Raw genomic sequence first — 15,049 nt, forward strand, 5'->3', positions numbered from 1 at the left:
CACAAATTTTCTAAGTACAAAAAGGGCCATAGTTTCAACAAAATGCATATCACAGTTATGGTTCTTAGCCTACTAAGTCACTAATGATGATAAACAAGTATGCAAAGTTTCAAAGCTGTAGCTTTTATGGATTATTTTAGAAAAGGTGGACCTAAACAAAAAATTTAACCAACGCCGACACCGACACCAAGGCTGACGATCAAGTGACGACAATTGTTTTCAAAAATCAGACGGGCTAATGAAAACAGAATAAACTGATTTCACAATGCCACAGTTACTTATATGTATATAGGCAAACATTTTCCTACGGATAGAATTTATTTAATCTTTGTGTACTGACTGAGAGTCATGTTTAAAACAGAAATATGTATTAAAAATCATAGGTACACAGGCTTGATCTTGAATTATCTGCCCTTGAAAATCAGAAAATACTAAAAACTCCAATTTTCAAGGGCAGATAATTCAAGATCAAGGCAAGGAAACTGTGCATTTTAATTTAGATTTCTGTTTCAGACTTCATTTGCAGCCAGTATACAAGGTTTAAAGAAATTCGGTCAATGGGAAAGACCAGGACTTTGCTGTATTATTTTGTCATGTTCATAGCTAAGGGCATTTGCCACAGTGTCTATATTGACAAGGGGCAAAATTTTCTTACAGACAGAATTTCTTTTTTAAACTGTGTTTTCTGACAAAGAATCAAATCAAAAACAGAAATATGAAATAAAACAAATCATACGTACCCAGCCTTAGTCATGAATTATCTGCCCTTGAAAGTCGGAAAATACTGGAAAAATTTTCAGTGGCAGATAATTCAATATCAAGCCTGAGTACCTATATTTTTAAAACATATTTTCGTTTTAATCTTGATTCTCAGTCAGTACACAAAGTTTAAAGAAATTCTGTCCGCCGTATATACATATATAAGCAACTGCGGCATTTACTCTTAACGACAAAGATATAGTGTCACAGCAAATATACATGCCTTCTCGCATGACATTATGTGATTAAAGCTATTGTATCAAATACTTTGATCCTTTGTCTTAAATCAAACTTTGTTTAAAAAACAATATCGTCATGTTATGCTTGATAAGCAACCAGCGTATCAAATATTACTTGTTCTATTTCACTTACCTTAGCCGGTATTGTAATATTTCACATTTCTTTTAAAGTTTTACATTCAGCTGAATTTGTGTCTCAGATACATATCTGTTTCTGACTTCGATATACAAATATGGTAAGATTCTTTATTCTATTTTTACGTCTAAAATATTAACACTGAAATCACTGTTGATGGCATTTTTGCTGTAATTTGTTACGTAAGAATTTGAATCATTTTACCATGGAGATTTTCATAAATTTTGGAGTTTTTATAAATGATATCATTTATGTATAAAATGTTTTCTAAAGAAATTGGGCCGCTATGGGCCAGTTCATCCACATCGCATTAAGGGATTCGTACGACTTTCCGGCACTGTCTGGTCCACCAGCGCACGCCTGGCTGCAAATCATATATTTTCCGCACAATATAGATAAACATTTGTTGGTTTTTGAATTAACATAATCGAATACTAGTAAACATCTGAAAACTGATGGTTAATATCAGTAAAGGTAGAAACATACCACACAAAAAATCGCTAATTTATGTTTAAAAAAATAACAATAGATAATCATAATAAAGAAGAAATTTGTTATTTTTACTTGCATCCCTTGCGGTTCGCGTTACTGGGCTGTCTCGGGTTGGATTAAACAAATTGGCCCTAACGCTGGGCCTTAAATATAGACAGCCTATTTTTCAAAGGGTAGTCATATCAATCACGATTACTTGGTATGAGTGAACCAGGTACTGATCAAGAAAATATTGAAGTTCTATTTACGGACAAATCATTGTACTGACCTAGCAATCATGATTCCATTAATTAATTTTCATGTCCTTACCTCAATAGGTTTTTTCACTGGTTACTTGAAGGTAACGTTTTAATTTGGAGGTAACGAGTCTCTGCTGAATCATCGAAATTCAGGGTCAAATATTTCCATCCGGACCTTCAACTAGTGATAGATACTTTTCTAATTACCAGGAAAGAGCCATTTAGTTGTCATTTTGGGTTAGTGGGATCAATGACACGGTTACTTAAAAGTGATCAATAACTTCTGTTCTGGATTACCATATTGTCAACACTTTTTGTGTATAACAAACTTTTATAAAGGCCTAACTTGTTGTTTTTTGGGGTACCTTAGGTCAAGGTCAATGCCGCTGTCGCTTAAATAGAAAAATAATTGCCGCTGAATAATTCTATACAGGTATGCAATACTGACTGGTATGTAGGTAGCTTACAAGGAGATTAGAACGCGGAATGCATCTGCACCAGCTGGAGGAAAAGATCAAGTCCAATTTTACAGAGAATACTTAGAAAAACAGGTTTTGGCCTTTCCATTCATAGCTTTAATACTAAAGAGCTGTCTGAGTTTTTCAAAAGCTATTTTCAAAGTAAAATTTGCATGTTTTTGCTTTCTTTAAAACAAAACCGTCTTTGTTTCCATTCTAACCAACAGAGAATGTATGGTAGATAGCAATATATATTCATTTACACAGATACACTTCGGGATGGGGTGGGGGTATTGGGGGCTTGTATCAATCTACAGTGATTGTACTTGTTGATTACTAAAAATGGTACCATACGTACAAAAATACATTAGAGATATGACAGATTTGTCATGGCCTGTGGTTTGCTGAAAAGTTTAAATTATCAAAATGTTTCTTCAGCAGAGCTATTCCTATCATAAACATCGCAAATCATTTGAAAAAAAAAAAAATATTTCATAGTTCGGAATTAAAAGGAATATAAATGCAGTTCTGCGACGAGATTATCCTAATTTGTATGGAGATGAACGTTTCGAAATTCTCTGGCATCGCAAGTTTCGATCCCTTTCATCAAAATTATTGCAAGAGACTATGATTGTATTGACCTAAAACAACCTGCCTGTTCAGGCCTTTTACAGTTGATCCCAACCTTTCCTCCCTGAATGTGTGATATAGGGACAGTTAGAGACTCCACGACGATTAACTTTTAGATACCATCAAAAGGACGGGCTTTAAGGTTCCACGGGTTATGATTTATATATCTTTAAATGAACTTATTTGTGTTTCTCGGCAAGAAGTTTTATTTACCCTCTAGAAGGATGGGCTTGGCCATATAAACTAATTGAAATTCCCCAGTGTCGGTTTTACTACTTAGGGTTCCACACCGGTGCCCTTGCCTGCTGATTTGTTTCATGTATTATGCATCTTTGAGTTTTGTTTTAATGCATTCATTTGTGTCTGTGCACAAGTTCTCAGTCGCAATGTAAGTGCAAACCCTTAGAGTGTTTTACGGGCGACAACGTGCTTTGAATGTGATTATGTCCTGCCGGACCTCAGTCCTTGTATTATTGTGTAATTTTGTATACTTGACTAAATGTTGGTTCTGTATATGCTATAAAATCGCTATAATACCCCAGTGTCTTAGATTACTAAATTACTTAGTGTACGTTATCAAAATACAAGATGAGACAAATAAAAGTGAATAGAAAAAACATCATTTGATTGAAAGAACATGTCCACGATAAAAAAAAAACAGCAATATAAAAAAAAATATTTTGATCATTATTTATTGAACATGCATATTGACATATCTGGGACTAAAACTTCTAGAGTACTATCGAGGAGTTGTATGGTGAAGACGAAGTCTTTACAAGGGAGAATGCAGCGGATGCACTGTTTGCCATAGGAAAAATCCCAACTGCTGTAGATATAGCTACCTTCTGGAAAGATAAGAAGAAAGAACCTGGTAAGTTATCACATTCTTAAATTCATTATATTTCTTTTGCGAATATAGATCATTTTTGCAAGTATTCATGCTATTTAAAGGACCACAGGTATGTGCTTTTGTTTAGCTCATATAGGTACAAAGTGCTTTTGGTGAGCCTTTAGATAGTAGGATGCCTGTAGTCTCAATTTTTTAAGAACATCAGCCTCGGAAAAAAACTGCATAAGAATGTGCCTTGGTTGGATTTGTTTAAAATCTGGAAAGTAGATCCTTCGGAATCACCGAGAACAAGGCAAACAGTGAAAATTGCAGACTCGGTTTTATTGAGTCTGTTCATGAGCAGTAATGGAAAATGCAACACTACCCACGCCCCTAGCACCAGCTTAAGCAGTATTCAATCTTAAAATCCAAATGAATTGAAATCAATGATCCCGAAGGACCATAAAGTATAACAACACTGAAACCGTTTTAAATTGTTTCATAAACCGCTGGCGCGATTCAAAGAAATATTTCTCGGTGACCTGTTATGCCATCAAGTTACCTTGAAAACTTGAAAAAAGCATGACCGAGGTTTTCTCTAAGCGGTTGTATTGAAAACTTAAAACGGCATCCTAAATGGCCGATATTTTCTACAAAGAAACCGTAAAATGTTATTTGTTATATTTGATGTTTATTATAACTGATTTAAGAATAAAAACAGCAAAGAATAAAACTTCAAGGTTACAACTCAAATTCGATGCCAAGTCACTAAAATGTATTTTGATGGCCCATGTGTCGAAGACCCGGGAGGCATATGTATCTATCAGTCTGTCCGTCACTCAGTTTTGTATATTCAAATCCGCTTACTGTGTTCATCCAATTCAAATAAAATTCTGTATGTCAACATGAAGTGGGCATGTCCATACTGACAGAACTTTCATTACAGTTTTATTACTTTTGAGTTATGACTCCTTTGTTTTGGATTTAGCCCTATTACAACTACATAAGAACCATGTGTACTCAACTCTTACAGACTCTACACAATTCAATTACGAGGGGCGTTCAATAAATAATGATACTCCGTGTGTAGTTCCGTAACCGGTGGATATTTTCAAATGCTGTTTTCAGCACATTATAGAGCAATTTATTGGAAACAAAATGCCATAAGAATCATGTATTTTACAGCAAGCAACTGTAAATTAAAAGATACATGACCCCTACTTCTTCTCTTCATTTAGTGCCAATTTTATCATGATTCTTTAAAATTAGGTAAAGATGTGTCCCTGGGAATAGGTCTGTCTATGTTTGGAGGCTCTTAAATAGTCTTAATACAAATGTACCGCCTTTACAAATGCAAACGTTACGAAACTTTGTTGACCATACGAGAAAATTAGACCCATCGATTTTGTCGCACAATTGAACATATTTTATATAGCACAAAGAAGGAGACCTTTACTTTATTCAACTTTATGGAAAAAGTATTATAGGTATTTTAGCTTTGCAAACGATGTGATATTTTCAATGTACAGGCTTTCTTATGAATATTTTATTTTCAAAATCGATTAAATAGAAAATGGTTTTTTTTGCGTATACTTTATGTCTGTCTATCTACAATTAGACATACAGTAAAATATGGATAATTTACTGAAATTTCTTCTGTTTAACAAAGAATAAATAGATTCTTATTTGACCTTGAAGACCATTGCAAACGACTTAGTAATCTTTATTCATTTATCTGTTGTTTCATATTAACTTCAGTTATCTAGGTGAAGAAGAAAATGGTCTGTTTTAAGCATTTTGCAGATGAGTATAAGTTTTTTATCGTTATCGGAAAGACTCGAACATTTCCGTCAATTCTTACGGAATTTAAGCTCCTTAACGGTAAAGACTGATTTCTTCTCATCCGCTAAACTGTACATGTGTACGGATTTATAAATTAGTGGACGCTCCATAATATGATTTTGTTTACAGCCAATAGTCAATTTTAAACAGCTCAAGGATCGAAATTTAAATTTTCAAAAAGAAGAATTTCGAGTTTGCATCGAGTTTGGGTCTTGCTCGAAGCTCGAAACTGAAATGTTCAGTGTTTAATTCGAGCCAGCATTGAACATCGAGCCTGTTGAAAATGGAAATCTTAAGGAACTGATTTAGAGCTTGAATTAAATTTTGAAAGTGTAAGAAGAAAAAAACGTTAAAAGTTTCAAACGTTGAAATTTGAGGCGGCATATTTTGGGCAAGTTAGAAGAAGAAGATCAAAATTCAAATTTTCGAAAGAATGACGCTGAATTTTGATTAGATTGAATTTCTCACCAACTCGGAAAACGAAATTGAAAATAGAGGCAGCAGGAAGATCGAAATTCAAATATTTTGAGTGGATAATGTGTCGGCCGTTCAACCTAGGGGTCGTGGGTTCGAGCCCCATTGGGGTCACGATCATGACTTCTCATATGACATCAGTATTGGTTTTTCCAGGAAGTTAACTCGAGAGTGGTTAAAATAAGCTTGAAGCTTTCATCACAATCGAGCTAAAACAAATAAGTATAAAATAAACTAAATATTTTGAGCTAGCATGAATTTCTAGTCAATCGGCATTTTAAAGAATATTTAAATTGCGATCTTTAAACTGGCTCTTAATTCAATACCTGCTCGATATTCAGATTGAAAATTTGAATTTGATTTTCGAACTTGTTCGACATTCAGTTCTAGATTTTCGAAACGTCGAGCGAGTTCGCAAATATAATTAATGCAAGATTGAAATCCAGCTGTTTCAAATTCAATCCCAGTTTTAAATTCGATTGCTTTGAAAATTTGAACAAGCTTGAAATATAATACCGGGAATAATATATCAAGATTTTTAAAAACTTGAATTTCAATATATCTGATCTTGCACGATTTTTAATCTTTGAATTATGATCTTGAGCAGATCTCAGTTTCAGTATTATTTTGAAATTCAGCTTTTCAAAATTTGAAGTACGATTTTCGAGCTGACTCGACACTAATTGCTTGCTCGATATCTGACTTTAAAAAAAATCACGACATAACAATAAATGTGCAGTTATTTGATTACACAAAAAACTACTTAAAACCTTTATTTCATAATCATGATCGCCAACAAAGTATTATAAAGGTGAGCTTCCATCTGATTGTAAGATAGTAGAAATCATTTTTGCAAAGTGATTGTTCGGTTTTATAATAATGTGTTTGTTGAGAATACCGTTATACAGGTATTATGATTAATCCACAAAATACAATTTAGCTTCCGATTAGTTCAAATTTATTTGCAATTACTGCGAATTAGACTTGGCAATATTGTATAACGATACATCGGCGAAGAAGGGATTACTTGTTAAACATCGGCTTAAAATACGGAGTAGGCCGAAAACTACTGAACAGTCTCAACAGCAGATTTACCTGGCCAAACTTATCATCGGCTTTTATGGCGATTTTCGCGATGGGTCTGATTTTCCCAAATGATTTTGTTATTGTGATGTACATCTCAAGACACGCCCATTTAAAATATCAGGACTTGTAACCAGTATAAATTATGTGCTCCTAAAAGTCAGGTTGATTTTTTGTTTACTTTTGTAGATGAAACAATAAGCCGAGAGGAGTTGATAGAACTAAGCAACACGCTTAAGGATGGGGAAGACGCATTAAGGGAGGCATTTAAAGTGTTTGATAAAGATGGAAACAGTAAGTACACTTAATTAATCTCTTTAATCGTGGCTCTGTCAATTTCATAGACTTTTGCTTCTGTTGTTACATTTTCGACGCCGACCTTAATGTAGATTGCATTTCTTTAAATTGTATGCAATATCGGTATTTATAAAAACATCTATATTTAAAGTCCATACCATCGGTCTAAACAAAGTCAAATCTTATGATAAAACTAGTAGACGGTACTAATAGCAGTGACGTCATAATATTTCGATCTCAAAGCAATGTAAAATTGTTCATAATCTATTTGACCGATACACTAGAAAAAATGACCAACCGCAGCAAATGTCTCGAGTTATTTCCGAGTTGTTGGATTAAATAATAAAACAAGCATTGTCATTTAGGTTCGGTTGACATGTGCTTAGAATTATCGCCCTCGGAAAATATATGAAGATTATTCGGCTCTGGAAATATGATATAAAATTTGGGCTAGGCCTTTTGTAGATACAACTTTTGAAATCGAAAACTCCTCTTTAAACATGTTATTGGTATACGTGCTTTACATTTCAAATCGTTCTTTGGTTCTGATATCTGATGTACAGGCTATAAGGTTTTAGACTGCAATTATTCCATGTGTAAAATTGTATTTCAAACAACTTGAGCTGCAATTAGTGATAAAAGGCTATGGCTTATTGATAGTTTCAGCTAAGGTATGGTAAGTCTGTTGAAATTGTTGGCATACGAAATTTCGAATATTTTATCTGCTTGACAGCCAAATCACGTGTTTTATTTGCTTTGAGTGGTGAAATAGATGGCATTTAGTACCTACCATACGGGGACATTTGACCGTGTGTGTTCACTCCAGGATTTCAACAAAATTTATTCGAGCAGTCAGGTCGCAGCTGTTTTAAGTCCTCGATAATACCCGACTTTGCTCTATATGTTTTCCTTGATGACGTTCAAATTTTTATCGGACGCCTGACGTCATTAATGAGTCAGTTTCGAGAGTGGCGTCGTAACGTCGATATTGTTGATTTTACTTAGGCTTTAAAACACATTTATATAATTCATAAAATAGTTATAAGTGTAGATGCGTTAGTAATCAAATATATTTATTTTTGAATCGGGAAATATACACTCGTTCTTACAGAGTTGCCCATATTTCAGCAGAACTCCGCTAAAGCTAATACCCTAAAATTATCTTTTATGTAGTTTCTTTATATAATTAGGATCGTTTACTTGATTCATAAATCAATCTGACAAATAAATGGATTGTAGGGGAACTTATCTGATTTTCAGAGTGTCTTAAGTCTTAAGCTTTCTTTTTATGATATTTTTTTCGCAGACAAATCCCAACATATTGATATATAAGTCTGAATTAACAAAATGAAAAGCAACAATATGTTATGGAATATTTGAATCAATATAACTTTTGATTCATTGACACGGCGAGCTTTGCAGTATGTTTTCAAATCCGAAATTAGATTATACAAAACCCTTTTTTGCCTTAAGTGATTTTCATGACATTCCCTGTCAATTATCATTTAAATTTTTGGGTAAAACATGAAAAATTGCATAAAAATATATTAATCTGCAGTTATTTCGTATTTGCTCGTATTATGGTTCGGTAAAGATACTGTTATTGAATCAAATTGATAATGTATTTCTTTAAGATATAGCTTATAGCAGGTGTTTAGATAACAGGTATTCGTGTTAAGTTTATTCTTTTAACCCTAACCCTGCTAAATTTCTGTAATGAACTTGTCCATCTTCCAAACTGGACAGTACCATTAACTGTTAAAAGGAGTGCTTACCAAAAGGATACTGACTGAATGGCGAACAGTGAAGATCATGATCAGACTGCACGGATGTGCAGGCTGATCATGATCTTCACTAGTCGCAAAGGCAGAATCAATCGTATCCAGCATGATAAGGCTTGACTCCAAAATATAGGTTTTTTGGCATTCCAGATAAAATCACAAAGGATGAATTAAAAACCTTCCTGCAGGCGGCAGATGTGTATGGAGGAGGAATGGGTGATGAGGACGGTATGATAGATCAAATATTCAAAGACGCTAATATAGATACAACAGACGAAGAAGGTGAAGAAGGAGCAAACAATGCAGGACTGGATGTTGATGGTATTTATCTGTTTTTCAACATACACACTTTGAAAATAGGCCTATACTCCCTAGAATAAAATTAGTAGATGTATTTCATAGCCATTTGTAAACAGTGACTACATGAATCGAATTTTCCGGCTCCAAAATAGCGACCGGGACTAACTTGGTGCTGAATTTGGTCAAAATAGGAACGATCATCCATCAGACTCGGCTTAAACTTTCGAAAAAAAGTCAAAGATTATGGAACACTTTTCTTACTACCATTGACTATACGCCATGCTGCATACAGTAGAAATCTACTTCTGTTTAAGACCGGTTATTTGCAGTAATGTGAGAAACGATTCAATAAGTTGGCTAGTCTAGTTTTCTGAAACTTTTATTTTGGCCGTTTGTATCATATAAACGACCGAAAGAACGGATTGAAAATCACTCTCGGTGAAGTGATACGTACGCGCAAGACAGTGGCTCTCCTCTTCCCCGATAGATCTTTGTTATATCTCTGTGTGCAATGTTACTATCATATGTCAAGATGTCGTGGAACTTGGCATTGTATATCTGGCCAATACGCCCGATACATACTGAGATAACCTCGTAGTGTTCATCAATATGAACTTGTTGATAATGTTAATTATCTATGGACTGTTTCTAATTATACAGGGAATATTACATTGAACATTTGATACATTGAGTATTTAGCCGGTAAAAAAGTTTCTAAAAAAGTTTCTGTAAATGATGTAAATACCTATAGATGAATAACTTTAGTCAGCTTTACACTATACTGAACAGGCGCGTTGGATTTTGTTGTGAAAACAAATGTTGTTCAGGTGTTCAATTCGGCTTTCATAAAGGCCGTTCCACTGTTCATGCTATATATGATAGCATGGCAATACAGCAATTCAGGGTGCCCTTTAGGTCAAATGGAACTAATTCAATTTCCATAGGCCCACATTGTAATGTTTCCAGTCATGGGCCATTCCTTACATTATAACTTTTAATGCCACCTACTCAGGATGAAAGAACTATTTAAGAGCTATCGAAAAACTGCTTGAAATGTACATGTTGACCGTCACTCTTGGGCACTTTTTTCTCTTTGAACTCGGTTACCCATAGTCCGGCAGTAATTTTTTTTTCTTTCATGAAAATGCTCTATTTCAAACACATCCAACGCATTTTACACCAACGGGAGATCACTTTACATGGTAAATATACACCGCGAAATACCATATACTTTTTCAACCAAACAGAAGCCTTGCGAGTTGCTTCCATTTAAGGTAGCAGGGTACACTTCGAATTTTGGCCCCGTCAATATTTGTAATAATTAGAACTTCGTGATTTTGGAGGTCAGTAAATTAAAGTGAGAGATAATGATTGTTAATTCTTTAGAAAATTTAAACAGCTGACACATGTAAACTTCTGATGTCAGTTGTAAAACTAACTGCTGCTAACTTTGTATGAATCGACGAGTCACCTTGGCGCGGGAAATTCAAATCATAGAAGGGTTCCATGCTTGTTGATTGATACTCAGGAACATTTTTGCTATTTTGTGAAAAAACGAGATGGATGGGCCCCCATTCCATTAATATCCTGTAGTTCAGTAGGGACTATTAAATTGAGAAATGCAATAAAATTGGACATTGTTCCTGCAATGGGATTATTGCAGGCTGTTCAAAAAGTGCAAAATTGATGATTTTGGCATGTTATTTTTAATGGATGGTATAAAACTTTTGTTTTGATAACTTTCTGTATTCTTGTATGAGAGTCCTGATCTTGTCATTAATTAAAAGCACAAAACAGGCACACAATTTATAAAATGGCCACCCAGATTCTGCTCATTAGGGAAGTGCAATATTACGACTCGCTACATGTAAGCCTGGCCGAGCCCAAAATTTTCGAATCTAAGTGTACCCTGCTACCTTAAGAGAAATCTGCCAAAATTAAATTTCGAAAGAACTCTTAAATTTGTGCGGCTTCACATAGATTAGAACCTCTTGTTCGATATTTTAAACTTTAGTCAAAATGGAAATTTTGCATTGGTCTTGTTTTGTTTCTTACCCAGCCGGTATTGGGGGCCAATTAGTCATGATGAATTTTAAAAACGAAAAACTAACACTAACCTTGTGCTTTGTATTTGAATTCAACGTAATGTTAAACATAACCAAATGTGTTTCTAACGCGTGAAGTGAGCTTTTTTCTTAAGTTTAGTAGCAATTGTGTACCTTTTCTTTGCCTGGGTTAAATTTATACAGGCTATAGCGCCGCTTGATTCAGAAAATTGGTAACCGTTTCCAGGTCGTCGAAACTGTTTCCTCGAAGATCTGAAGTCAAGATTGAAATAATCCAAGGCCCAAATGCTGAAAATTGAATGAATTCCTAACAAACAATATGTCATTTCTACTTTTAAGTGATTCCTTTATAAACATGTCTTTCGGTATTTGCAAATACATATGTGACTTGTAAATATTAACGTTTCAGTATTGATAATATTCAACATAATCGTAAAGTGGTATTTTACAGAATATTCGCAAAAATTACCTTTAAAAATGACCTCCTGCTTCGTCAGAATATTTCATTTCCTTTTTTAAAATTAAGGAGTATTATTTTTGTTAAGAGTATCGCCGTAGGTATATTTATGTTTTGTCGTAATTGCTTATTTTGTTTTCTTTTCTTTTCAGAGTTTATACGCATGATAACGAAAAAGATTTTCAATACGGAGTTGTTGGCAGATTAGTCGTCATGAACAACATCTTCTGTTTTATTATAGTGCCGAAAACGAATAAGAAACAATTTGCAAATGACATTTTATCCTAACAAAGAAAAGCTTAAATATGCATACAGTTCAGGTATCCGATCCACCAACTTTAAAGTAGATAACATTTCGATGCCTGGTGACCCCATGTTATTTCGTACCATTTGTTTGGTCCCATTTGAAAGAGTTGTGTCTGCTGAACAAGAATTAGTAAGTAATATGACCATAATAACATGCATAAATCACTACAGTCATGTTTTTGACTGCGAAATGATAAATCTTACACTGTAATAACTGGATTTCTGTTAAGGTATCATTGAAAACTATAAAGCAAAAAAATGTTATATAGAACATGCTTATACCTTTAATATGCGACACACTGCTTCGTTATTTACTGAAAAGAAATCAAATCATGAATGTTTTCTACATTATTTTTAGAGCCTTTTATAATATTTTATGGATTTGAAACTGTTATAGAAAATTACAGGTATCTATGGTGAACTTTAAAAAGACAATGTTTCTTTGTTCATTTTTGACAAAATCAATGTATTTTCTTTCATTTTTTTTTGTTAAATCATTGTTTTACAAATTTACCTTGTTGCCATGCTTCATTGGAGTTGAAGTTACCGGATCAATAAATTTATCTTTTTCCCGATGTTTTGACAACAACTTTGTACATACATTGTGTTGCTGTAAAAGTAGCTACTTAGTGTATGTGGCGCATTCTGATTTATTCAAGTTGGATTGCCATTGTCGTAATTTAGACCCCTTTTAATCCATTTAAAAAGACAATACAAATCTAAGTGAAATTGCATAGAACAAGGTATGATAAAATAAATTGTTATTTTGAAACAGTTAGTTCATTGCTGTGTGACTGATCTGATAACTTTACTATATTGACCTGATTTTGACAAAATGATAATGCACTAGTTACATGCCTCATTGCAACAGTATTCTTTTCCCCGGACAGTCAAACACCAACGCAACAGTTTTTTTCTTTTGCTTTTATCAGTGGTATTTCATTTAGAAAACATTCGACAAACTAGTATACATTTACTTCAACTGTAAATGTAAGAATAAAAATCTCCTTTTATAGAAGGTATGAACTGGAAAACTTGTTGAAGGGATTTTTGACTCATTTATGCAACCCGGTATAAAGTCGATCGTAGCAAAACGAAACGTTAGAAGTGTAGAAGTGTGACAAAGTTCAGATGACGATGGCGATTATTGGTTTCCGGCACTCTAACTTTTCATTTTTGCATGCAACGAGGGTGGGAAATAACATCAGAACCCCTGTGTCAAAGATATTTTAAAAAGTCATCTTTTTGACGCCCCGAAACTTATGTAAAATTCTTGTAAATGGCAACGGTAAAACATCAGTCTAGCGTAGTAGATCAGACTGAGGTTGATGCGTTTTTCCAACGGTCATTTGGAATACTAGAATAGGTAATAGCATTTATTACAGTTTTAACTCTGTTAGGGCTTATTTTAACATTTTATTTAACTGACAAGATCTGAGATAGACAGCGCAGTATGATATTTAAACTGAAATAAATTACTTCATCGATCAAAAATGTTGTGTTTGTTATTTTAGTCAGTAAAGGAAGCTAGTATAAGTATTACTTATGTTGGGGAAACGTTTCCGCATGGGTGGAAACTGATCACGCCAAAATATTTTCAAACCTCGTATAAATAACTCTTTTGGACGTACACGTCAGTATAATGAAAATTCGTCGGCAATTCAATATTTACAAATTTTCGAGTTAACCGAAAGATAATGTCAACGTGTTTCAATATTTCACTAAGCCGTCTGGAATGTTTTAAAAACAGCATAATCAGAAAGTCGAACCAAATGCACGGCACGTGACAGGTAAACAAAACTATCATTATAAATAGTATTGGCTGTTTTAATGGTCACACCGTCCTGATGCAGCACTTGAAAATAAGTACTTCAAGTGACTTCAAGGTTTTCGGACATACTGGTGTTTTGTAGTTTCTGTACTTACACTATAGCAGCCACTGCTCAGCATATTAGTTTACACTGTCACTTATACAATCAACAGAATACCTTTATGTAATACAGGACGTAAAATTATACAAATTGTAAATTCGTGTCTCTAGTTCATAATATAAACCTATAAACTTGTATATTCTAGTTTCATACATAAATTGTTTTAAGAGCATTACGTTCTTTAGCATTTATTATTGCGCTCTATGAAACCATAGTATTGTATGAGCACATTGCAACATTTTTATTGTACATGTAGTTTTATTTCGACTGCCCATAAGAATAATAAATGAGTGAACACTCAAATTGTTATAATATTTCCTTGGAATATACTTTGCTCTTAAATTCTGTAAACAAGGACAAATCAAGAGAAAATGCATTTCATTTTCTATACCAGTTCCACATGCTCATTTTTGTCAACATTGTTATATCGTCTTCCCTCTGTCTCAAGCTCATGTGACGAAGTGCGTAGCGGAGCTAATGCACAGCGAAATTTACGAACATTTTAAACATCTAAGTAGAATTCATGTCTAAAAACACTTTTTTACATTCTATACGATTTCAAATACTATTAATTGTGTCAGAGTTCCAATTTTGTATATATTGGTCCTTAAGTCTTGTCACAAATAAATTTATAAATGATTCTACATTTTGTACAGACTGACTTTCCCAAAAATAACCCATGTCATTTGAAAACAACAAATATTTGACATTACCATTGCCGCATTCAGTC

At 33.9% G+C, this 15,049-nt stretch overlaps 1 protein-coding gene across 1 annotated transcript; it reads left to right on the plus strand.

Moving 5' to 3' along the window:
- Positions 1-912: 912 nt before the first annotated feature.
- Positions 913-13,882, plus strand: LOC123545056 (calmodulin-beta-like). Its single transcript, XM_045331317.2, has 5 exons — positions 913-1,234; positions 3,689-3,824; positions 7,371-7,475; positions 9,410-9,580; positions 12,235-13,882. The coding sequence occupies exons 1-5, from the start codon at positions 1,232-1,234 to the stop codon at positions 12,288-12,290; spliced, it is 471 nt and encodes a 156-aa protein (XP_045187252.1). The 5' UTR covers positions 913-1,231; the 3' UTR covers positions 12,291-13,882.
- The last annotated feature ends 1,167 nt before the right edge of the window (positions 13,883-15,049 follow it).

Source organism: Mercenaria mercenaria, chromosome 1, assembly GCF_021730395.1.
Source record: "Mercenaria mercenaria strain notata chromosome 1, MADL_Memer_1, whole genome shotgun sequence".
NCBI lineage: Eukaryota > Metazoa > Mollusca > Bivalvia > Venerida > Veneridae > Mercenaria > Mercenaria mercenaria.